General features: G+C 35.8%; 2 protein-coding genes across 3 annotated transcripts in view; both read right to left on the bottom strand.

The window, feature by feature from the left end:
• The window catches only part of LOC307172232 (uncharacterized protein), a 381,392-nt gene that overhangs the window by 85,330 nt on the left and 271,708 nt on the right, over positions 1–24,354 (bottom strand). The window lies entirely within an intron of this gene.
• hamp (hepcidin antimicrobial peptide) lies at positions 7,847–9,573 on the bottom strand. 2 transcript variants are annotated; one of them, XM_079894416.1, is made up of 3 exons: positions 9,363–9,573; positions 9,041–9,130; positions 7,847–8,308 (listed from the first exon to the last, which is right to left on the bottom strand). In XM_079894416.1, exons 1-3 carry the CDS (start codon positions 9,444–9,446, stop codon positions 8,204–8,206), a joined length of 279 nt encoding a protein of 92 aa, XP_079750542.1. In that variant the 5' UTR covers positions 9,447–9,573; the 3' UTR covers positions 7,847–8,203. The 2 variants fall into 2 exon arrangements, with proteins under 2 accessions (XP_079750542.1, XP_079750543.1); XM_079894417.1 differs by having other exon boundaries at positions 7,902–8,308; positions 9,041–9,127.

Here is a 24,354-nt window from a genome sequence, read left to right as displayed (position 1 = left end):
CTTTAAAATGCTGGGTTGTGGAGGCAGTTTTGGGGACAATGATCCTTTGTAATAAAACAAAAGGCACATTGTTCACACAAACTACAATAAGGTTCTCATGAAGCTGCAAAATTACAACATATAGTCAAGGAACAAACACAAAATGTAACATAAAAAAAAAAAGTAATACAAAGTTTAAAGCTATTATAATGAATCATTTAAAATGATAAACTTTTTCAATAGTTTTTCCTTAAAAATCTTCCCGGTGGACAGAAAAGTTCCGGTAATTGAAGAACTGCTTCACTTTTGATTATATATTCAATGGACTTTGTCCTGAATTCAATCTCTCCTGTCCCTCAGGAGCACGTCTACAATCATCTAGTCCTGTTTTTCCATCTTCTGCACATTCAGAACAGCATTTTGCTCGAGACAAATGAATAGACAATTTTGTTGCTCTCTTGTACTGGAATGAAAGAGGCCATGCACCGATAGACAGCTGGACGAGAGAGAGGAGGAGGAGGAGGAGGAGGAATATACGAGCTGTTGTTTTAGGTTTTTTTTGCTTCTCTTTGAGTTATTTGTGCAGGAGCTGCTGCACACGTTTGCAGCAAGAACAAAGAAACACTGTGACTCACTAATATTAGACCATTCTGTGTCACTTTAAATTAATGTGAGCATATGGAACGTCGCCTGAAAAAAAAAAAAAACTCTACTCACCAATGTCGTTCTAAATCTCTAGGATTTTCTTACTTCCTTGCAACACAAAAGCAGAATGTCCCAGTTGCTCTTCTCCATGTAATGCAAGCATCACAGACTGTTAAAAAGCACATCTTGACACTTGTGTTGATCCCAATAGGTCATGAAACCATGTCCTCCAGCATTCATATTCATCATTATGGCAGCTGTTTGATTGGCACATGTGAAGTATGTAACCTGGGCAGCGTTCAGCCCCGACAAAACGTTGCACAACGTTTTTTAAACAGAAACGGTGATGCGCTGAACACACTGTTCTGATGACGCAAGAGTTGCAACTATGGCAGCTGAGAAGGCCATTCTTTGTGTTCTTTGTGAAGAATTTTCTGAGCCTGATGAAGTCGGTATAAATGTGTTTAATACTAGGCTACAAAATATGCCTGATGTTACAGTTACTGCACTTGCCCAGAACAAGAACATCCCAATCGAGTGAAGGGATTGCTGAAACTGAAATGGAAGCACACATCTTACCTAATTCAGACTAAAACACATCTATTTAGCCTCACATACTGACTTTATTTGTAGTTCATACTGTTTTAATACCCTGTATTTTCTTTCTCATTTTTAGGAAAAGCACTTAATTACCATTGTTTATTTCTATACCAAATGTCATACACTTGCAATGAAGCTAAAAATATAAACAACTACATCATTACGTTGATAATCTATCTTTTTACAATAAAACTTACGACAAACATGTCTTCTAATATCCTCAGTTGTTGCGTATACCGAGCTGCATCAAACACATTTGAACCCATTGTGCGAGTTCACTTTAATACCGCGTGCTTTATACATGTTGCTGCTGATTGGACTGCAGTTCTGACACACCCACCAAACAAGAGAAAACGTATCTCAAACCCCGGTGCACGCCGTTTCCAGGAAACATGACGTTCAACCCGGAAACCGTAGCAAAACGTTGCGCACCGTTTTGAACTTGAACGTGCCCCTGGATGCTGCCATCTTTGCTTGGAATGTCTGAGCCAAGCACGTGAGCTGTAAATCCCATGTGACCAATCTGATGTTAGAACTCCTTGCAGTTCAAAGGGAGAAAAAGTGTGTGACCAATTACATAACATAACTGCATGAACATTTGCATTTGGCATTGATCTCCAGTGTAAGTTCCAGCTGAATAATGCATGAAAAACACTTGAAGTGAATGCAGTGAAGGATTAAATTTATATAGCATTTGAAATATGCCAACTACATAAACTACGAAGAAGCAATATTCATAATAGTGTTCGCCGCAAAACACTGCACACATAATTGGAAATGTTTTTAGTTAAATGTTCCATTCGAAGTAAATTAAGGATATTTCTGCTTGATATCTCCAAACTTCCGAGCATAAAAGATTTCCACTTGCTGCTCAGAAATAAATACATAAGCATTAGTTTTGCAGGTGTTCAATTGTCAAGAAAGACGTTTATGACGAATAAACGATGCTGTTTAAGGCAAGCATTTATTCTGCAGGTGAGGATCATTTACAGTGTTTAACACTCCTGGCTCTGCAAACGTTTGCTAAACTGTGTGTATTGTCACAGGCTTTGACTGACTGGTGCATATTTTTATGGTGCATCATATTTTATGTGCTTACAAGTGAAAGCATGCCGTCATAAATACGGAATTGTAGATTCTTTTCCATTCAACGTCCGACTTTCTGAGATTAAAGAAATGCAGCATTAGAACAGCGGGAATGTGGTTCACTCGAGGAGGGCCTGGTGGAATAGCCTAAATAAAAACCCTTTATATACTGCCCTCGATTTATGGCGTATGCTAAATTATTCATGAGAGACCAGCCTTTATATATTAATCTCTGCGCTATTATGTGTTTATGTGAAATTTAACCGCTATTATCATCATCTCTGAGCTCTGTGTACAGAAATCTCTGAGAATATAGGATGCTGAATACATCTTGATAGAGTATCCTGTACGAGGAGCAATAGAAAGACAAATCACACAGTCGATAACACAAGTTTGCTCTGGATCCAGGCAGAAGTTCCAGTTGTTGGAGTCAAGATAAGACTTTACATACCAATGAAACTACTGGAGAGTTAAACCCTGGTATTAAAGGGACAGTTCACCTCTAAATAAAAAGTCTGTCATTTTTTACTAACCCTCATTCATTCAGAACTGGTATGCTGTTATTTTTTCTGTGGAACACAATGATTCACACAGCTATTTTGCATCCAATGAGAGTTCATAGCTCGATTAAATTCAATTCACATTTATTTATGTAACGCATTTCACAATGCATATCCTTTCATAGAAGCTTTACACCATGGCCCTGTCCCAAATGGCACACTCCGGACTTGTGGACTTCCTCAGAGTCCACACTTTGGTGACGTCATGTAGTGCAGGCCTATAGGGCCCTTGGAGCGAGTCCACGAGGGCGCATTGAGAGGTATTTTTGGTCACGCCGGAAATAACGGTCTGGTTGTTGTTGGACAGGAGAAATCACATTTTTGCGCTCCGACATCCATCTCCATGTCAACTACACAGCCTAATTTTACAATACAATATATTTTGATATTGTGCATGCCACCTGGGCATTAGACAATAGATACATCATGCTTATTTAAATGATGTATACAGTTGTACATAATAATACATAATGTTCCATTTGAACTAAGATTACAATTTTAACACATAAGGAAAATGTGCATGAGTTTCAGATGAATTTACAGGTTTCAATATTCATACTATGTTTATGACTCAGTAAAGCCCTGACATTCGGTTCTGTTTATTTAATGAATCATAATGCGATTGTATTATTCAACGCACTATTATTATGTTTGAGACATCAACCACTGCTCGGTGACCATAATGTTTGTATAAACTGTAGGTAACAACTGGTAAAATGTACACCTAGGTCATAAAAACCATAATATTTTCTTCTCAGCCATGCCAACAATTATCCGTGAGTGAAATCTCCTCCCATCCGTTGTCTGATTGGCCTTTCGCAAGGATTCCTGGGTAGTTAAAGTGTGTGGAGCCTGCATCTATGCGGCTTCGCGGAAGACCGCTTCAAGGGTACAAAGGGGGCGCTGCTGAGCACACTTCAGAGCGTTAAAATGCTGAATGGGACGGCCTACGGACTCGTAGACTCAGCGAGCACACGCAATTCAAGTCCACGAGACCGAAAGTCCACATGAAGTGCACCATTTGGGACAGGGCCCATGTCCTAACCAGACGCGATGCGAACTGCCACAGCCAATCAGAACAGCGCGTGGGCGGAGTCAGCCAATCAGAACAGCGTGTGGGCGGAGTCTCGCGGCGAGTGCACGGCACCAGAGAGTAATCTTGACGGCACTCGCAAGAAAATGGATAAGTAGCAACATAATCAAATTCACCAATTTTACACCATTTAAACGTTATTAAAAATACATAGGCTACTGAGTAAATAACACACTTGTTTGTTCACAGTTTGAACGTTCTTGTTTCCATTTGTTTAATTTCAAGGTGAATTAGGCCTATCCATTGTTGCTTTTACAGCTTCAAAGCTGGAGCACTAAATGATATTCAAAGTCACATTACACGCTTTAAACATTAAATAAAGCACATAAACAGCACCTGAGATTATAATTGCCACACTTTGTGTTTGTTGTTCCAGCGCGACGTCGCAGAAAAATAGAAACCGTTTCTAAAATAGAGTCGTCGTGTGTCGCCGTGGATGGACTAACACTCTGATTAACATGGAGAATATGCCTTTTATCTTACTATTCTAGTAAGGACACGGTGTTACAGAAAATCCATGGTTCTTTATTACAATTTAGAGTAATCTGGGTGAATTACATGTAATGTCAATGTAATGTCAGAATTTACAGTTCTTAGATAATACAAATGTGCAGTTTTGCTGACATCATGTATTCATTCAGACAGAAAACAATAAGCTCATTCAAGCAATTATTACACGTGATTATAATGATTACAGTTTATACTTATATTTGTAGGCTACACTTTAAAGTTTATTTCATTAAAAATGATTACATAGTGATCATGTCTACCAAACTCCAAAAAAGTATATCTATGTGAATATACTTTATTGCAAAATGTTATTTATTCCTGTGACCAAAGCTGAATTTTCAGCATCATTACTCCAGTCTTCAGTGTCACATGATCCTTCAGAAATCACTCTAATATGATGATTTGATGCTCAAGAAACATTTATGATTATTATCAATGTTGAAAACAGTTGTGCTGCTTCATACTATATCTGAATACGCAGGCTCAAAACACAGAGTTTTCATGTTAAAGGTATAGTTCACTTTGAAATTAAATTTTGGTATGTTTTAGCTTACCTCAAGGGCATCCAAGATGTAGGTGTCTTTGTTTCCGCAGTAGTTTCAATTTTGATATTTTTAGGTCAAACCGTTCTTGTCTGTTAGTCATATAATGCAGGTCTATGGTCAATGTCTCAAAGAGCATGCACAGAGAAGTCCAAATTAAACAATTCCCCATCGTCCAAATTAAACAATTCCCCATCGTAAGTACACATTGATGGCCTAAGACACGAAACGAGCGGTTTGTGTGAGAAAACGAACAGTATTTATATCGTTTTTACCTCTTGAACACAGCCACGTCCAAGTGATCTGCATGCGGACTGGTGCATAGATATATACACTAGATGTCGCCTTAAAGAAATTCGTTCCAATGAACTGCCGTAGACAAGGCGACATCTAGTGTATATGTCTATACCCGCCTGCGCCCTCAGATCACTTGGACGTGGCTGTGTTATAAGAGGTATAAACGATATAAATACTGTTCGTTTTCTCACACAAACCGCTCGTTTCGTGTCTTAGGCCATCAATGTGTACTTAAGATGGGGAATTGTTTAATTTGGACGATGGGGAATTGTGGTAACACTTTAGAATACTATTCCTTCATTAATGAATAATTACACAGGAACAAACGAGTAACGCATTATTAACATTCTAGTAACTACTATTAACTAACAAGAAACTCTGATTAACAAATGTGGTAGTTCATTATTAGCTAATCAATAACTACTATTTTTTTCATACCTCCTAGAGAACTACTATCTACAGGTTCATAATTAACATGAATAATGCATTATTTATAATAAAAGGTAATGGTAACCCACTAGTAATGACTCAAGTGTTACTACATCATTCTAAAGGAACTACTAATAAGTTGGATCAGTATCTAAAGTGAAAAACATGATAACTACCTAAGATTGACTGAAGTCACTGTAAGCTTTAAAGGCTTTTGTAAGGTTTTGTGGATAGTAATGACTGAAGTATTACTACATCATTCTAAAGGAACTACTAATTATTTGGATCAGTATTCTAAAGTGAAAAACATGATATTTACCTAATATTGACTGAAGTCATTGTAAGCTTTAAAGGCTTTTGTAAGGTTTTGAATAGTAATTCCTTCCAATGGATTTGGTAACACTTTAGTCATTACTAGTGTGTTCCCATGATCTTCACTTTAGAATACTGATCCAAATAATTAGTAGTTCCTTTAGAAAGATGTAGTAACACTTGATTCATTACTATCCAAAACCTTACAAAAGCCTTTAAAGCTAACAGTGACTTCAGTCAATATTAGGTTGTTATCATGTTTTTCACTTTAGAATACTGATCCAACTTATTAGTAGTTCCTTTAGAAGGATGTAGTAACACTTGATTAATTACTAATGAGTTACCATTACCTTATTATATATTATGCATTATTAATATTAATTATGAACCTGTATATAGTAGTTCTTAGTAGTCTTCAGTGAGGTATGAAAAATAGTAGTTAACTTACTGATTAGCTAATAGTGAACTACCACATCCGACTGAATGCTATGACTTACTAATTCGTTAATCAGAGTTTCTTGTTAGTTAATAGTAGTTACTACAATGTTAATAGTGCGTTACTCATTTGTTCCTGTGTAGGTATTCATTAATGAAGGAACAGTATTTCTAAAGACAAAAACATTACAAAAAAATAAATCTCCTCAACAGTTGGACAGAGAGAGAGAGAGAGAGAGAGAGAGAGAGAGAGAGAGAGAGAGAGAGAGAGAGAGAGAGACTAATTAAAACGAACGACTCCAGGTGCTGGCTGCGATCGACACAACGACGAGTCAGGCGCATGTTTGCGTTGGTGGTTTGCCTTGATTAAAATCTTCATCCATTCTGCTTAGGAATCTCAATAATATTGAACAACACTGTTGAGTTCAGTATAAATTATATAAAATGCGTGATGAAAAAGCTATTGAGTGTTGAGAGGCCACTTAAGAAACAACAGCAGCTTTATGTACCAGTCCAGCACGCACATGGTCTCAGTTAGAATAGTGAGACGCCCATGTGAGGAGTGTTAATCGCACACTTGCCTACTATATAGTAGCTATAGGCGAAAAACAGTATGTGACGAGAGAAGTATGTCTGAATTCACAGTACTCATAAAAGAGAAGGCAAAAAGTACCAGGATGATCTACTACTTCCGGCAGATTCTGAAGTGAGCATAGATGGACACTTTACTATCCCATACTTCCAAATTTGAAAAGACAATAATGTCCAAACTAAATGTATCGTGACAAGCTCGACTGTGAGTGAGAGAAGCATTAATAATAATATTCATTCATTTAATGTCAAAATATAGATATCTCTCTCTCTCTCTTTGTGTGTGTGTGTGTGTGTGTGTGTGTGTGTGTGTGTGTGTGTGTGTGTGTGTAGGTTTGGCTACTTGTGATGGGCAAATATTCTTATTTATGACAAGGTTTGGTTTAGGGGTTGGGTTAGGCCATAGAAAATATCATTAACCTGATATAAAATCAATGGAAGTCTATGCAGTGTCCTCACTAATATAGCCTGTGAAACAAATGTGTGTGTGTTATGTTTTTTTCTATACTCACTAAAGTATCTTGTTGTTTGCTTATAGAAGCAAGCTAATGCCAAACTCAATCAATAGTGAGGAGAATCAGTATAGAATCAATACTTGTATGATGCATGAGTTGCAGTCTGGCTCGGACTGTCTCTGAAGTGCATTAATACAACAATGATAGATCAGTGTGTGTGTGTGTGTGTGTGTGTGTGTGTGTGTGTGTGTTTCAGTGTTTAGCGCCCCCTAGAGCTTCACCACTGACAGAGCTCGAAGCACCAAAACAAATCAATGTTTACAAATCATTTTATTAAAAATGTTTTTTCATTATACTAAACAATCATTGGTGTTACATGTCTATGTACACAGGCATAATATATATATATATACATGTATAAAATATATAAAATCATAACAGCGTTCAAAGTGTTAAAAAAAACTCATATTGTCTGTTAGATTTCAGTAGCTGCAACTTTTACAAAGCAGAATGCGTGGAGACAGCCTGCATTTATACCCGTTTTAAACAACATGGTGCGACAGGGGAAATCATTTCACGAGGGATTTTGAAGACAAAATTCCAAATAAGTTATTGTTTGCAAGAAATTCTTTTCCCAAGCGCACGGGACTCCGTCAGATCCCCATGTGATCAGAATCTACAGCAATATCCACAGCCTTTGTTGCGACAGCAGTTACAGCAGTATCTGCACAGCGAAATATTACTTGTGACGTGACGTCTTGTCCTGAAAAATGCCTATGGGGGGAAAAGAAATACATGTTATTTAGGGCCAACTAAAAACAAGCAATATCATGAAATAAAAACCGCTTAAGCAATATAACAAAAAAGAAAAAACAGTTTAATAAAATGTAACATATTAAGTCAATTAATTGTTAATAATATTAAGTCTATTTATTATTTTATTTGTTTTCATGAAGACTTCAGATGCAAAACTCTAAGTGCCCTCTGAAATGAGTATTTTTATCAAGCTCGCATATTTAAGTTCAGTAATTTCACTTTATTTTCATTGCCATTAAAGTGAAATTACTGAACATAAATATACAAGCTTGATAAAAATGATCATTCTAGAAGAAAATTTCAGAGGGCACTTAGAGGCTTTTGCATCTGAACTCTTCATATATACATATTCCCCAAAATGAAAACAAATAAAATAATGAATAGACTTAATATTATTCACACACATACACATATACAAGCAATATAATAAAATAAAAATGTCTGTGTGTATTTTTTTGGGAACGACCAACACATTACATTTATTTACACACATATATACATTGCATTATCTATATATGAACTTTCCTGTATAGCTTAAACAGTGGAGTGTTGGCGCTTGCAACACAAGGTCATGGGTTTGATTCCCAACTGATAAGAATGTAAATGTGTACCTTGAAATGCAATGTAAGTCGCTTTGGATAAAACATAAATGCATAAACATAAATGTACATAAATCAGCTGACTACACACCAGTAGGTTAGTCTGTTCCTGTGGAGCTTCTGGCCAGAGCTGGTTCTCCTGTGGTGTTTCTCTCTCCACATGATGCTCGTCCTGCACCTGCTGATCATACACACATGAACACTTTAAATCAGGCAGTGTTTCTCATGAAGACATCAGTGACCTTATGTAATGTTAATCAAATCCCATTTGCAACTATATGAATCAAAGTTCCATGACATTTTATTTCAAATGTTCCGATGCTAAGCAAAATAATGTTTAATACTGGTAACACATGCATAAACTGCATAAAGCATTGAAAATGTAGATGCATATAGTTATTTTGGAGACTCACCTGTGTGAATGGAACGGCCCCGGTCTGAAGGACACACACACATGCGATGACGACTGCAGCGAGGGCCACGAGCGCACACTTCATCTTCTCGTCTGGAACGCTGGAGGTTGAAGACTTGAGGCTCTGAACCAGAGGATGATTTCTGTTGAAGACTTGAGGCTCTCTGAACCAGAGGATGATTTCTTCTGCTGGGTTTAGTCTTTCTCCTGCTCTCTGCAATGACAGGCACGGCTCTGCTATTTATTGAGCGTCGGGTCTGAACCTTTGACCTGCTTGACTCTTTCCGTCAGCTCTTGCCCAACACTGGAAACTTGATCAACTCTGGGGAAATCTGTACATGCTTTACATATATACACATATATATATATATATATATACAGAATAACCATATATATTTAAACTATTTTCACAAGTGAGGAATACATTTTCCGAACTCTTAGTACTAATATCACAGCAGATCATTTCTTTTTTCAAACATTTCAGCATATTTTCAATTGTGTTGAAAATCACAAAGTATCCTTTTCACAACACAAAAGAAGTGTTTCATCTTTATAAATGTTTCATTCCTTTCATAAAGCTCTTACTATCCAACTTTGTAGGTTTGATAGTAACCTTGCATCTCTTCTCGTTCAGTTTAACACATTTGTCTGTTATTTAATCCGGCTGATCTTAATGGTTAATCACGGAATCATTTGGTGCACCCATAGATTTCTATAGATATTGATTCTATAGACAATTTCTTTAGAACTTATTGTTGAGCAAATTATAATTATGGTTACAAATGGATAATTTTTTACACAAGTGATATATCCTGATAACCATCATGTTCAAAGTGTGTGTGTGTGTGTGTGTGTGTGTGTGTGTGTGTGTGTGTGTGTGTGTGTGTGTGTGTGTGTGTGTGTGTGTGTGTGTGTGTGTGTGTGTGTGTGTGTGTGTGTGTGTGTGTCGTGAGAGAGAGAGAAATGTGCTATTTGTGAGAGTGGGAGTAACATCAGATTGATCAGAGACGCATCAATAGAAGGGAGACAGATGGCATCAAATCCTCATGACAGATTCGTAACTTCATCACCTTTTGATAACACACTAGATATATAACTTTATGGATTAAATTACATAAATTAGGTAATGTAAGTGTTTGTTGTAATGTGGCAACTGTAGCCTGTATTACTGTAATTATTTCAGCAACAAGGGTGATTTGAAACGTGTATCTTGCATTGTTTGCTGTTGAATGAGCTGATTGTTAAAAGTACTGAACTGAAAGAAGATCATACTGTTGTGTTTCGGTGATTAAACCAAATGTTCTCATTACATGTTACAATAATCTTGTGTTTGAAACAATGATTATGTGGACTGAGATGTGTATAACTGTAATGAAAGATGATCAGGGTTTGACTATGTTACAAGTATGAACAGTTTAGATTTATGTACAAAGATCTATCTATCTATCTGTCTATCCTCTATCTATCTATCTATCTATCTCTAGACAAAGTAAATAAATCTGAAAATAAATAAATTGATTGGTCATACATAACTTAAATATAACATTATAATATTAAATATTTACTTCAAACAGAAATTACATGAACATGGACGGACGGATGGACGGAACGAACAGATAGATAGATAGACAATATGTTCAGCATGCACGGTTATAAAGTCCATTATTATGTCAAAAAAAAACTAAAACGTAACTTTTTTTCATATTGGACAAAAAAAAGACAGAAATTCCATGTTAAAGTGTGGCATACAGTGATGAATCAGGATCATCAGGAATGTCTGTGACGAATGAGCTGGAATGATCTGAATTCATCTGTGCATAATGTTGATAAACTAATATCAGTCCCATCAGAGCAAACACACTCGTTCTCAGGGACGACTCACGAGGTGTGTGAGTGTGTGATAACCTTCTGCCACAGTCTGTCAATAATCTCAATGAAGATAAACCATCAATGATCATTTCAATTATTGCTCTTACTTTCTCATCAGAAGAATTTAAATGCGGACTGAATCATGTCTTTCAATTTATTAATTTGGTAACGACAAAAATTCCATTAAATAAAGGACAAGTCTAGGCCACAATTTGAGGAATAATCCTTTTTTTTTGTTCTTTTTTTTTTTTGTAATGCACTTTTTGGATGATCTTTTTTTTTCTCTGTTTCTTCTTTCTGTTATAAACTGGTGTCACAGTAAATGCTCTTTCTAGGAACATATGCATTGTAAAATACATTGCTATGTGAATTCTAAGAAATCTAAAAGATTTTAAGTCATATATTTCAACATTAACAAATTCTCCTTCCTTGCAATGTGCATGTTACAGTATATCAGCCATATAGTTTGTATGTGTGGGGATTTACATGCTGGCTGCTTCTATGCCACTATTTTTGTAAAGATTATATGTATTATGAAAAGTTCTATACAGATAAATTTGAACTGAAAATGTTTAACACTCCGATATTGGGGGAGAAAAAAAAAACTGAATACAAAGTAAATATTTTTCAGAAATAATTGCATATGTCAGTTCAACCTTTCTTGTATAGTTCAGTTCAACATCTTACATATATATAAAAAAAATATTTATAATTTTAAAATATTTATTTGTGTGTAGGCCTACCAATGAACTGTTTAGCATATATTTAATGTTATAGTGCTATATTTAAGCTATTATGTATTATAAATAATTTTTCTCTGTCTATTCAGGCTATTGTATTTAGTTGACTCCTTTCAAACTTTCTTTCTTAAATGTAAATAGTAATTCATCAAAGAAATCATATATATATATATATATATATATATATATATATATATATATATATATATATATATATATATATATATATATATATATATATATATATATAAATTACATTCCAAGAATAAACTAAACTACAAATGTCCTGCTGGAAAATCTAAAAACTTATACTTTAAGTTGGTAAGTTTGATTAATTTAATAATTAATAATTTAATAATTTACGTGAATCCGTCCGTGAAAGTGTCTATTTCAAAACATGAAAAGTTTGCATCATGAATAGGTGTGTGTAGTGCAGGCTGTGACTGTGTTTGCTGTATTTACTGGAAGTGTATTCTTTCTCAAGGGAACAGGGACACATCTGGGCGTTTGCTGGGAAGCGACGCCAGTGTTATCAGCGGGATCTTCTGCTCAAACACACACAGGCTCCAGAGCGCCAGGCGCCACGGCCCGTCTCTGTCCCGGGACAATGACCCTCTGCTCATCCTCACATCGCCACTGTCAGGAATTCACTCACACACGCTTTCCCAAAAACAGGATTTATGACCAAAACACGATCGATATCTAGCCTTCACCAAAAAAAAAAAAAAAAAAAAACTTTCAAAAGCCAAAAGCCTGTTGTAAGGAAACCAGGTGAAAACACACACTCAACATGACATGAGTGAATATCTCTGTTTCACACTGAACTGAGTTTGAGCGCTGGTTTGCTGGTCTTCTAGACAGGGTTTGGTTGGTTTGAAGCACTGATATCTCAGACTAAAGCTGCGATGCGAACCCCAATCCAGACCCCTTTAAAACCATCAAAACAATCCAACTTTAACGGTTTTGTTTAATAATGAAAGCAGCTCGATTATATTGGCAACATCATAACTGAAGTTTTGGCAGTGATTTAGCACAGGCTGCTATTATGATCATTGGATTTTTTTATGCAAGTATGATACTTTGCATATTATAAAACTGAAGCGTGCAATAAAAGCGAGTGATTTGAAATGCAGCACGCAAATAATTGGTTTTGTTGTTTAGCCAACAATGTGACTCTGATAAACATTAAAATACATAGAACACTCATTTATTAGGTATTAAAAAAAAAGTATTCATACTATCCACTATCTTGGATTTTTTTTTTTTTTTTTTTTTTTTTTTTTTTATGAGCGTGTAGCAGTGCATTCTGGGATTGTCTTCTCCTAAATCAACGATTTGATGCTGCAGTAAAATTTGCCACATAAATCGTCTTCATGTCGGAAGTGCGCCTCATCTGAGTTGGATGGGGAGGATCAGTTTTTACAAGTTAGAACAGGATGAAATACTGTGAGAATAGAATAGAATAGAATAGAATAGAATAGAATAGAATAGAATAGAATAGAATAGAATAGAATAGAATAGAATAGAAAATGGAATATGATAGGATAGAATAGAACAGAATAGAACAGAACAATAGAATAGAACAGAAAAATAGAACAGAATAGAATTGGAAATAAAGAATAGAACAGAACAATAGAATATAACATAATCGAACAATAGAATAGAGCAATTAGAATAGAATAGAACATAATAGAACAATAGAACAGAACAATAGAATATTACAGAGTAGAATAAAATAGAACATAATAAAACAGAACAAAAGAATAGAGTAGAACAAAATAAAAATAGAACAGAACAATAGAATAGAACAGAACAATAGAATAAAACGGAATAGAACAGAACATTAGAATATATAGAAAAGAACAATGGAATAGAACAGAACAATAGAACAAAACAGAATAGAACAGAACATTAGAATATATAGAATAGAACAATAGAATAGAACAGACTAGAACAGAACAATAGCATAGAATACAACAGAATAGAACAATAGAACAGAACAGAGTAGAGTAAAACAGAACAGAATAAAACAGAGCAAAAAAGAACAAAAGAATAGAGTAGAACCAAACCAAATAAAATAGAACAATAGAATAGAACCGAGTAGAGTAGAATAAAATAGAATAGAACAGAACAAAATAAAATAATAAAATATTGAATAAATGCATCAATGCTGCCTAGATAGGCATCTCACTCTCATTCATTCTCCTGTCAGTTTTACTACACCGCAGTTGTTGTCAGTGGCTGATGCTTGTTTGCTTGCTTTTTTCAATTTATGTCTCAATATATAACCAAAAAAAAAAAAAAAAAAAAAAAGAGAGAGAGAGAGATGGTGGGCACATGAAGTCATGCAGAACGGCCCCACCATTTCTGTTCATAGCTTCTTCTTCTTTCTTTTGGTACATGAGGAGTCTATTGTGTTGAGGTGAGTGAAGCTCTCGACCTTCAGCTCTGACTGACTCAGTTGGAGAACAGCAGATGGTGTTCGCACTGCAGAACAGAGGGTTTCATTTAATAAAGCATCTTCAGCTAATGGGGAAATGGAGAGTCCAGTAATCCTGCAATAGCGTTGATGATTAAACTCCAAATAAAGCACTTAATCACTTATTACAGTGATTTTACCACGTGTGAAGGGTGTTCTCAGACACGTATATTGCATTTTGACATGACAGAAAGTAATACTGAATGGACAGTCCAGAACAGTGGCTGTAAACCCTGCCTTGACGTTTTACTGAACAATACCTGTAGAATCACTGCTAGCAAGCAGACTAAATAATCCTAGAAGACAGCAGCTAAAGACCTCTGTCAGACATACGGCATGTGCTCACGGTTTGCTTCTGCACAGATTTCCTGTTAAAGAAGCTGATAGGAAATGAAATGTGTCAGACAATCAGATTATATGTCGCTGAAAATGTAGTTGCTTCACATCTGTTGTGAAACGCATCTTCAAAGAAAGGAAAGAAAGGAAAAAGAATTTCATTGAATCATTATTGTGGAACAAATCCTAATGGTAAATAAAGTAAAATAATTACTCAAAATAAATAAATAATAAATAAATAATAAAATAGACAAATCTAAATAAATAAAATAATTTTATTAATTCATTAAATAAATATGTAAATGATAAATAATAAAATAGATAAATAACTAGATAAATAATAAAATAATAATAAAAATAGATAAATAATAACATAAATAATATATAAATATAATACATAAATAAACAAATATAATAAATAAATAATAAAATAAATAAAATACAAAATTTAAATAAATAAGTAAAGAAATAAAATGCAAAATAAAATACATTATAAAATAGATAATTATAAATAAGTAAGTACAAATAAACAAAATGCATTTTAGGACAGCACAATAAAAGAAAGGAGAAAAACTCTTCAGTATGTCAAATTCTGCATGTCTCTTCAGTATTTTGGTGCAAATTCACTTTGACTCCAAATGACGTATTTCATCCTTTCCTCGTCACTTTTCCCTCCCATTTTATATTTCCCCCTGACATTCTGTTTTTCTAGCCTTCATCCCACCATCTGACCTTATCTTTCTGCGTTTCAATTTCTTTTATCAACAGGCATCAAAATTAATTTCCATCTCCTAAATAACTAAAAGGTACAAAGATTTTATAGACGAATGCACTCATCCAGATTCATTTGCCTTTGACCTTTTCGCATTTATTCTTGCAAAAGACAAAGAAACGGCTGTTGCAATAATGACAATTCACAGAAAAGTGAAGAGGAAGTCGATGCTCGAAGCCCTACGGTTCCCTTGAGCTCATCGCCTCCCGGTGCAAATCACTCGGCTGCTCAGTAAAGTGAGACGCCACAACCTCTTTTGTAGAAAATAGAAGAGTGTTCAACACTAAGACTAGATGAGAGGCAGTGGGGAATAGAGGCATGGACCTGTATGAATAAATAAGACCGACAAGCTCCCTGCCTGTAATCACCCGCACAAAACCCACAAACCGCTGGAAAGAGCCGCGGAGACAATGGTTTCTGCTGAAGCGGTATTGCAGCACTGTAAAACCCATCGCCAACACAAAAGAGATGGGCAGCGAGCAGTCGGGTTCACTGGCGCTCTGACATCAGGGATGCTGAAGGGTTGAGATGCAACAATGAAGTCCTTCAGTGAGAACACAGCGAGATACAGTGAGGTGTAAGGCACTGAACGCTCACATGTCTCTGTTGAGCGTGAAATAGATCGCTCGTGTGCTTTTGAGAGTTACCCATAATCCCAAGCACTGCAGGTACTCTTATAGGCTCAGATCCCACATCATTTCCCTGTGGGTTACATAAAGCCTTACATAGAGACTTACATCTGACTAGACAGAAGGATAGATAGACAGAAGGATAGACAGACAGATAGATAGATAGATAGATAGATAGATAGATAGATAGATAGATAGATAGATAGATAGATAGATAGATAGATAGATAGATAGATAGATAGATAGATAGATAGATAAGATAGATAGATAGATAGATAGATAGATAGATAGATAGATAGATAGATAGATAGGATAGACAGACAGACAGAAGGATAGATACAGACAGAAGGATAGAAAGACAGACAGACAAAAAGATAGATAAATAGATAGAAGGATAGATAGATAGATAGATAGATAGATAGATAGATAGATAGATAGATAGATAGATAGATAGATAGATAGATAGACAGACAGACAAAAAGATAGATAAACAGATAGACAGGATAGATAGATAGATAGATAGATAGATAGATAGATAGATAGATAGATAGATAGATAGATAGATAGATAGATAGATAGATAGATAGATAGAACAATCGATAGATAGATAGATAGATAGATAGATAGATAGATAGATAGATAGATAGATAGATAGATAGATAGATAGATAGATAGATAGACAGACAGAGGATAGATAATCAGACAGATAGAAGGATAGACAGACAGACAGACAGACAGACAGACAGACAGACAGAAAGATAGATAGATAGATAGATAGATAGATAGATAGATAGATAGATAGATAGATAGATAGATAGATAGATAGATAGATAGATAGATAGATAGATAGATAGATAGATAGATAGATAGATAGATAGATAGATAGACAAATAAATAGATATATGATAGATAGATTAGACTATTACAGGAAGAAATTACATTTTAATATATTAAATTAGAAAACAATTATTTCAAATTGTAATAATGTTTGACAATATTGTTGTTTTTACTGTTTTTACAGTTTTTGATCAAATAAATGCAGCATTGGTGAGCAGAAGACACTTCTTTTGTTTATAAGTATTTGCAGCCGTAAACAGAGGGACGGCAGAGACAGTGATGTCCTAATACGACACGGGTCCATAGATCATTCACGTCAAACAGAGCAGGGACACACAGACGCCCGTCTGACCGGCGACTGGCAGACGTGCCAAAACACAAGACAGGGAAGTCAAGGTCATGACCCCAAAAAAACGAGAAAGGGACCAATAAACGACATGAAGATTACACTTTATTCTATTAAAGAGGACCTGTTATAAGTACTTATTTTCTTTTTGAGCTCTACTAGCCATATTCCCATATTCTCCATTGTTGCGGCTCCTCTCTTCTCAGTCTGTCAGTAACGCTCTGTTTAGTTCCTGTCTCTATGAAGCCCCTCCTTCTGAAAAGCACACTGTGCTCTGATTGGTCGGCTGGATCAGTGTGTTGTGATTGGTCGAGCGCTTCGAGCGTGTTTGGGAAATGTCCCGCCCCTTACCATAACCGCCAGTTTAACACACTACTAACTAACTCAACCAGGCCCCGCCCCTTTATTATGCGTATTATTTAAATGAGGAATATTGTGACGTGTTCGTTCCCGGAAGAAACTCAAGACTACAATGGAGGCGTTTCAGGGAGTTCAGAAACACTGACTCTAATATAGAGGGACTTTGCAGAGCGTTTTCATTCTCAAACAGCAACTTTACACACACTGAAGAAAGATGAACATGGAAAAATGTTATAAAAATAACATAATATATCCTCTTTAAATTCTTCAAGTGTTAAGCCTCCTAGATAAATCACAGCATTGCAACCTTTGATTTTAATGGGGGAAAAAAAGTTAAAGGTGCAACATAAAACTATTGACTATAAAGCATTGATGAGTATAAAGGCAGTGTATTTAACATGTATTGCAAAGCATGGGAGTGTAACAAGACTTCATTTGCAATGCTTATGGCTCGGAGAGAAAACTATAGCACTCTATTGAAGATCCAAGACATGGCATGCATAAATAAAAAAAATAATATTCTGTATAGTTGAAGCATCTGGAGTTTGATCAGTAAGCAGCTTTATGTTTCTCATCCTGATAGGATTCAGAATACCTGCCTGTCTCTCATGTCACGTGCCGTTCTCCGATAGTCGAGGGTCATTTCCAAAACCAAGATGTGAACAATGATGAATGATGAGGAGAATTATAATGAATAACGAATCTCTGGAGACGCCGAGATGGTTTAGAATAAATGATGTCTGAAACAAGAAAAGATATTAGCGAAGTGTTCACTCTGTTTTCATGAACAATCTGATGAAATCGTCCCAGCTGTGACTCAAACCTCATTTAAAGACACAATAGAGACAGTTATGAATGGAGAGAGATTGAGTGAGCTGAGGTTTCTCTTAGAAACTATTATCTCTAAGGTCATTTGTATTAGACCGGCCTACGTTTAAAATACTGGAGACAATACATCAATCACAGGAAGGCATACAGGAATGATTTGCCAATCCAGCACTCTGGAAAAACCTTTAGAGATATCGTGTATTCACAGTACTTACACAATGATTTTGCTGGTTATGTAAAATTAAGCAACTTTGTGAATAATTGCGTTTTTATTTGTCTAGTTTTCGTTAAACAAACATACAGAGCATAAGGTGTTTTAGGCTAATAGCTTTTAGGAGAGAGTTTGTTTAATTTCTGTGAGTTCAAAGAATCAGTTCAAAACTCTGATTCATTGATTCGGTTGTGTTACAAACGAATCACTTGAAAACATGGCCTTATTAGTAATTCACAACGTTTGTTTGGTTGAAACATACAAATATCTCTAAAAAAATTAGAGATAAAAAAACTTTTTAGCCACAAAAAGTATACACTGAAATAAAATTAGTATGGAAACAGTTGTCACTGTAAATTTCACAAACAATTGCAACACATAAAATTAAATGTGACATTTTTTCTTCTACAATGTGCTCCAATGATCTTTGTTTTATTTACAATTCAAAACAATAATTTGACAGGGTAGAAACTGATATAAATAGATTATTTTATAGTTAATTTGATTAGCCCACAATGGCTGTTCTTCATAATGTTTGTTCATGAATTACAGAAGTAAATTCAGTAGTTCAGAGTCAGTTATACAGAGTTTAATCTCTGTAGACAATCTTTACAGGAGCAAATCGTTAGGATGCTGATGCTTCGAAATATAATGCGCATAAAAAGCAAATGAAGTTCAAGGAGATGTTTAAATAACCTTAGCTGCAGTGAAACATGCTTAATACCAGTGTCAATTATGAGACCTTCACAGACCATTACTTTGAAACAAAGTTTATTAAGTGACTGTGAAAGTGACGCAGAATAGTTTCTCTGCCTCTCCGAGGACAGATTACGAGATACGAGAATATTAAAATTCCGGCAATTACTTTTCACTGTTTATTTTTTGGTCAACTGTAAGGCCACTAGGGTAATCACTGCAGTTAAGTGCCTTTTAAAGCAACATTTATTGCTAAATAATCATCATAAAGCAGCAATCTGGTAACAGTCCTGTGATATTTATCTTGCAAAAATGAACTGGTTCACATTAAACAAAGAAAATATTACATGCACCGTAATCATACGGTGGAAAGAAGAGTTATTTTTAGTTATATTGTTTATCTTTGCTTCATTCGCTGTAAAGTGCCCCTATAATGCTTTTTCAAATGTTATCTTTCATGTAATACAGCTGTTTGGGAATGTAAACGCTCTGCAAAGTTTTAAAGATCAAAGTGCATGACAAATAAAGTGAGTCTCCTAAGAGACAGAGGAAAGAGCTGATGCTGCAATGATTATTGTGACAGACAGACAGACAGACAGACAGACAGACAGACAGACAGAAGGATAGATAGACAGACAGAAAGATAGATAGATAGACAGACAGACAGACAGACGGATAGATAGACAGACAGAAAGACAGACAAAAAGATAGATAAATAGATAGACAGAGGGATAGATAGATAGATAGATAGATAGATAGATAGATAGATAGATAGATAGATAGATAGATAGATAGATAGATAGATAGATAGATAGACAGACAGACAGACAGACAGACAGACGGATAGATAGACAGACAGAAAGATAGATAAATAGATAGACAGAAGGATAGATAGATAGATAGATAGATAGATAGATAGATAGACAGACAGACAGACAGACAGACAGACGGATAGATAGACAGACAGACAGAAAGATAGATAAATAGATAGACAGAAGGATAGATAGATAGATAGATAGATAGATAGATAGATAGATAGATAGATAGATAGATAGATAGATAGATAGATAGATAGATAGATAGATAGATAGATAGATAGACAGAAGGATAGATAGATAGATAGATAGATAGATAGATAGATAGATAGATAGATAGATAGATAGATAGATAGATAGATAGATAGATAGATAGACAGAAGGATAGATAGACAGACAGACAAAAAGATAGATAAATAGATAGACAGAAGGATGGACTGATAGATAGATAGATATAGTGGGTACGGAAAGTATTCAGACCCCCTTAAATTTTTCACTCTTTGTTATATTGCAGCCATTTGCTAAAATCATTTAAGTTCATTTTTTCCTTCATTATTGTACACAGAGCACCCCATATTGACAGAAAAACACAGAATTGTTGACATTTTATGTTGCACATTTATTAAAAAAGAAAAACTGAAATATCACATGGTCCTAAGTATTCAGACCCTTTGCTGTGACACTCATATATTTAACTCAGGTGCTGTCCATTTCTTCTGATCATCCTTGAGATGATTCTACACCTTCATTTGAGTCCAGCTGTGTTTGATTATACTGATTGGACTTGATTAGGAAAGCCACACACCTGTCTATATAAGACCTTACAGCTCACAGTGCATGTCAGAGCAAATGAGAATCATGAGGTCAGAGGGACTGCCTGAAGAGCTCAGAGACAGAATCTGGCCAAGGTTACAAAAAAATTTCTGCTGCACTTAAGTCAAGTCAAGTCAAGTCAAGTTTATTTATATAGCGCTTTTCACAATACAGATTGTATCAAAGCAGCTTCACAGTATTAAATTAAAATAATACATCAATGTTTGTTTCTAGTGGAAAACGTCCATGTTTGGTAATGCTGATCAATAGTATTGTTGATTGATTAATTAAATGAAATATCCCCAAATATCCCCAACTGAGCAAGCCAAAGGCAACAGTGGCAAGGAACCGAAAAACTCCATCAGGAGACCTAATGGAGAAAAAAAAACCTTGGGAGAACCCAGGCTCAGTCGGGGGCCAGTTCTCCTCTGGCGTTTATGAACTAGAGACCGGATTTAACTGTAAGTTTAAAAGTATTATATGAATGCCTGGCTGAAGAGATGCGTCTTTAATCTAGTTTTAAACTGGGAGAGCGAGTCTGAGCAAGAGCACAGTGGCCTCCATAATCCTTAAATGGAAGACGTTTGGGACGACCAGAACCCTTCCTAGAGCTGGCCGTCCGGCCAAACTGAGCTATCGGGGGAGAAGAGCCTTGGTGAGAGAGGTAAAGAAGAACCCAAATATCACTGTGGCTGAGAGATGCAGTCGGGAGATGGGAGAAAGTTGTAGTAAGTCAACCATCACTGCAGCCATCCACCAGTCGGGGCTTTATGGCAGAGTGGCCCGACGGAAGCCTCTCCTCAGTGCAAGACACATGGAGTTTGCTGAAGGACTCCAAGATGGTGATAAATAAGATTCTCTGGTCCAAGTTAGAACTTTTTGGCCTTAATTCTAAGCGGTATGTGTGGAGAAAACCAGGCACTGCTCATCACCTGTCCAATACAGTCTCAACAGTGAAGCATGGTGGTGGCAGCATCATGCTGTGGGGGGGTTTTGCAGCTGCAGGGACAGGACGACTGGTTGCAATCGAGGGAAAGATACAGGGATATCCTGGACGAAAACCTTCTCCAGAGTGCTCTGGACCTCAGACTGGGCCGAAGGTTCACCTTCCAACAAGACAATGACCCTAAGCACACAGCTAAAATAACGAAGGAGTGACTTCACAACAACTCCGTGACTGTTCTTGAATGGCCCAGCCAGAGCCCTGACTTAAACCCAATTGAGAATCTCTGGAGAGACCTGAAAATGGCTGTCCACCAACGTTTACCATCCAACCTGACAGAACTGGAGAGGATCTGCAAGGAGGAATGGCAGAGGATACCCAAATCCAGGTGTGAAACACTTGTTGCATCTTTCCCAAAAAAACTCATGGCTGTATTAGATCAAAAGGGTGCTTCTACTAAATACTGAGCAAAGGGTCTGAATACTTAGGACCATGTGATATTTCAGTTTTTCTTTTTTAATAAATGTGCAAAAATGTCAACAATTCTGTGTTTTTCTGTCAATATGGGGTGCTGTGTGTACAATAATGAGGAAAAAAAATGAACTTAAATGATTTTAGCAAATGGCTGCAATATAACAAAGAGTGAAAAATTTAAGGGGGTCTGAATACTTTCTGTACCCACTATAAATAGATAGATAGATAGATAGATAGATAGATAGATAGATAGATAGATAGATAGATAGATAGATAGATAGATAGATAGATAGATAGATAGATAGATAGACAGACAGACAGACAGACAGACAGACAGACAGACAGATAGATAGATAGATAGACAGACAGAAGGATAGACAGACAGAAGGATAGATAGATAGACAGACAGAAGGATAGACAGACAGAAGGATAGATAGATAGACAGACAGACAGACAGACAGAAGGATAGATAGATAGATAGATAGACAGACAGACAGACAGACAGACAGATAGAAGGATAGATAGATAGATAGATAGCTAGATAGATAGATAGATAGACAGACAGAAGGATAGACAGACATAAGGATAGATAGATAGACAGACAGAAGGATAGATAGACAGACAGACAGACAGACAGACAGACAGATAGATAGATAGATAGATAGATAGATAGATAGATAGATAGACAGAAGGATAGACAGAAGGATAGACAGACAGAAGGATAGATAGATAGATAGACAGACAGAAGGATAGACAGACAGAAGGATAGATAGATAGACAGACAGAAGGATAGACAGACAGAAGGATAGAAGGATAGACAGACAGACAGACAGACAGACAGACAGACAGATAGATAGATAGATAGATAGATAGATAGATAGATAGATAGATAGATAGATAGATAGATAGATAGATAGAAGGATAGATAGATAGACAGACAGAAAGAAGGATAGACAGACAGAAGGATAGATAGATAGACAGACAGATAGATAGATAGATAGATAGATAGATAGATAGATAGATAGATAGATAGACAGACAGAAGGATAGATAGATAGATAGATAGATAGATAGATAGATAGATAGATAGATAGATAGATAGATAGATAGATAGATAGATAGACAGAAGGATAGATAGATAGACAGACAGAAGGATAGACAGACAGAAGGATAGATAGATAGACAGACAGACAGACAGACAGATAGATAGATATATGATAGATAGATAGATAGATAGATAGATAGATAGATAGATAGATAGATAGATAGATAGATAGATAGATAGATAGAAAGAAGGATAGACAGACAGAAGGATAGATAGATAGACAGACAGACAGACAGACAGACAGACAGATAGATAGATAGATAGATAGACAGACAGACAGAAGGATAGATAGATAGATAGATAGATAGATAGATAGATAGATAGATAGATAGATAGATAGATAGATAGATAGATAGATAGACAGACAGAATGATAGATAGATAGATAGACAGACAGAAGGATAGACAGACAGAAGGATAGATAGATAGATAGACAGACAGACAGACAGGTAGATAGATAGATAGATAGATAGATAGATAGATAGATAGATAGATAGATAGATAGATAGATAGATAGATAGATAGATAGATAGATAGATAGACAGAAGGATAGACAGACAGAAGGATAGATAGATAGATAGATAGACAGACAGACAGGTAGATAGATAGATAGATAGATAGATAGATAGATAGATAGATAGATAGATAGATAGATAGATAGATAGATAGATAGACAGACAGAAGGATAGACAGACAGAAGGATAGATAGATAGATAGATAGATAGATAGATAGATAGATAGA

The sequence above is a fragment of the Squalius cephalus genome (genome assembly GCF_949319135.1).
Source record: "Squalius cephalus genome assembly, chromosome: 15".
NCBI classification, from domain to species: Eukaryota; Metazoa; Chordata; class Actinopteri; order Cypriniformes; family Leuciscidae; genus Squalius; species Squalius cephalus.
This window is presented reverse-complemented; position numbering and strand designations above follow the sequence as displayed.

What these genes read in the sequence shown, in the direction of transcription:
- hamp (XM_079894416.1), bottom strand. Translation starts at nt 9,446, where the DNA reads ATGAAGTGTGCGCTCGTGGCCCTCGCTGCAGTCGTCATCGCATGTGTG. An exon ending in GGGCCGTTCCATTCACACAG is followed by an intron (nt 9,131 to 9,362) that starts GTGAGTCTCCAA and finishes GTGTATGATCAG; the next exon opens with CAGGTGCAGGACGAGCATCA. An exon ending in AGGAACAGACTAACCTACTG is followed by an intron (nt 8,309 to 9,040) that starts GTGTGTAGTCAG and finishes TTCCCCCCATAG; the next exon opens with GCATTTTTCAGGACAAGACG.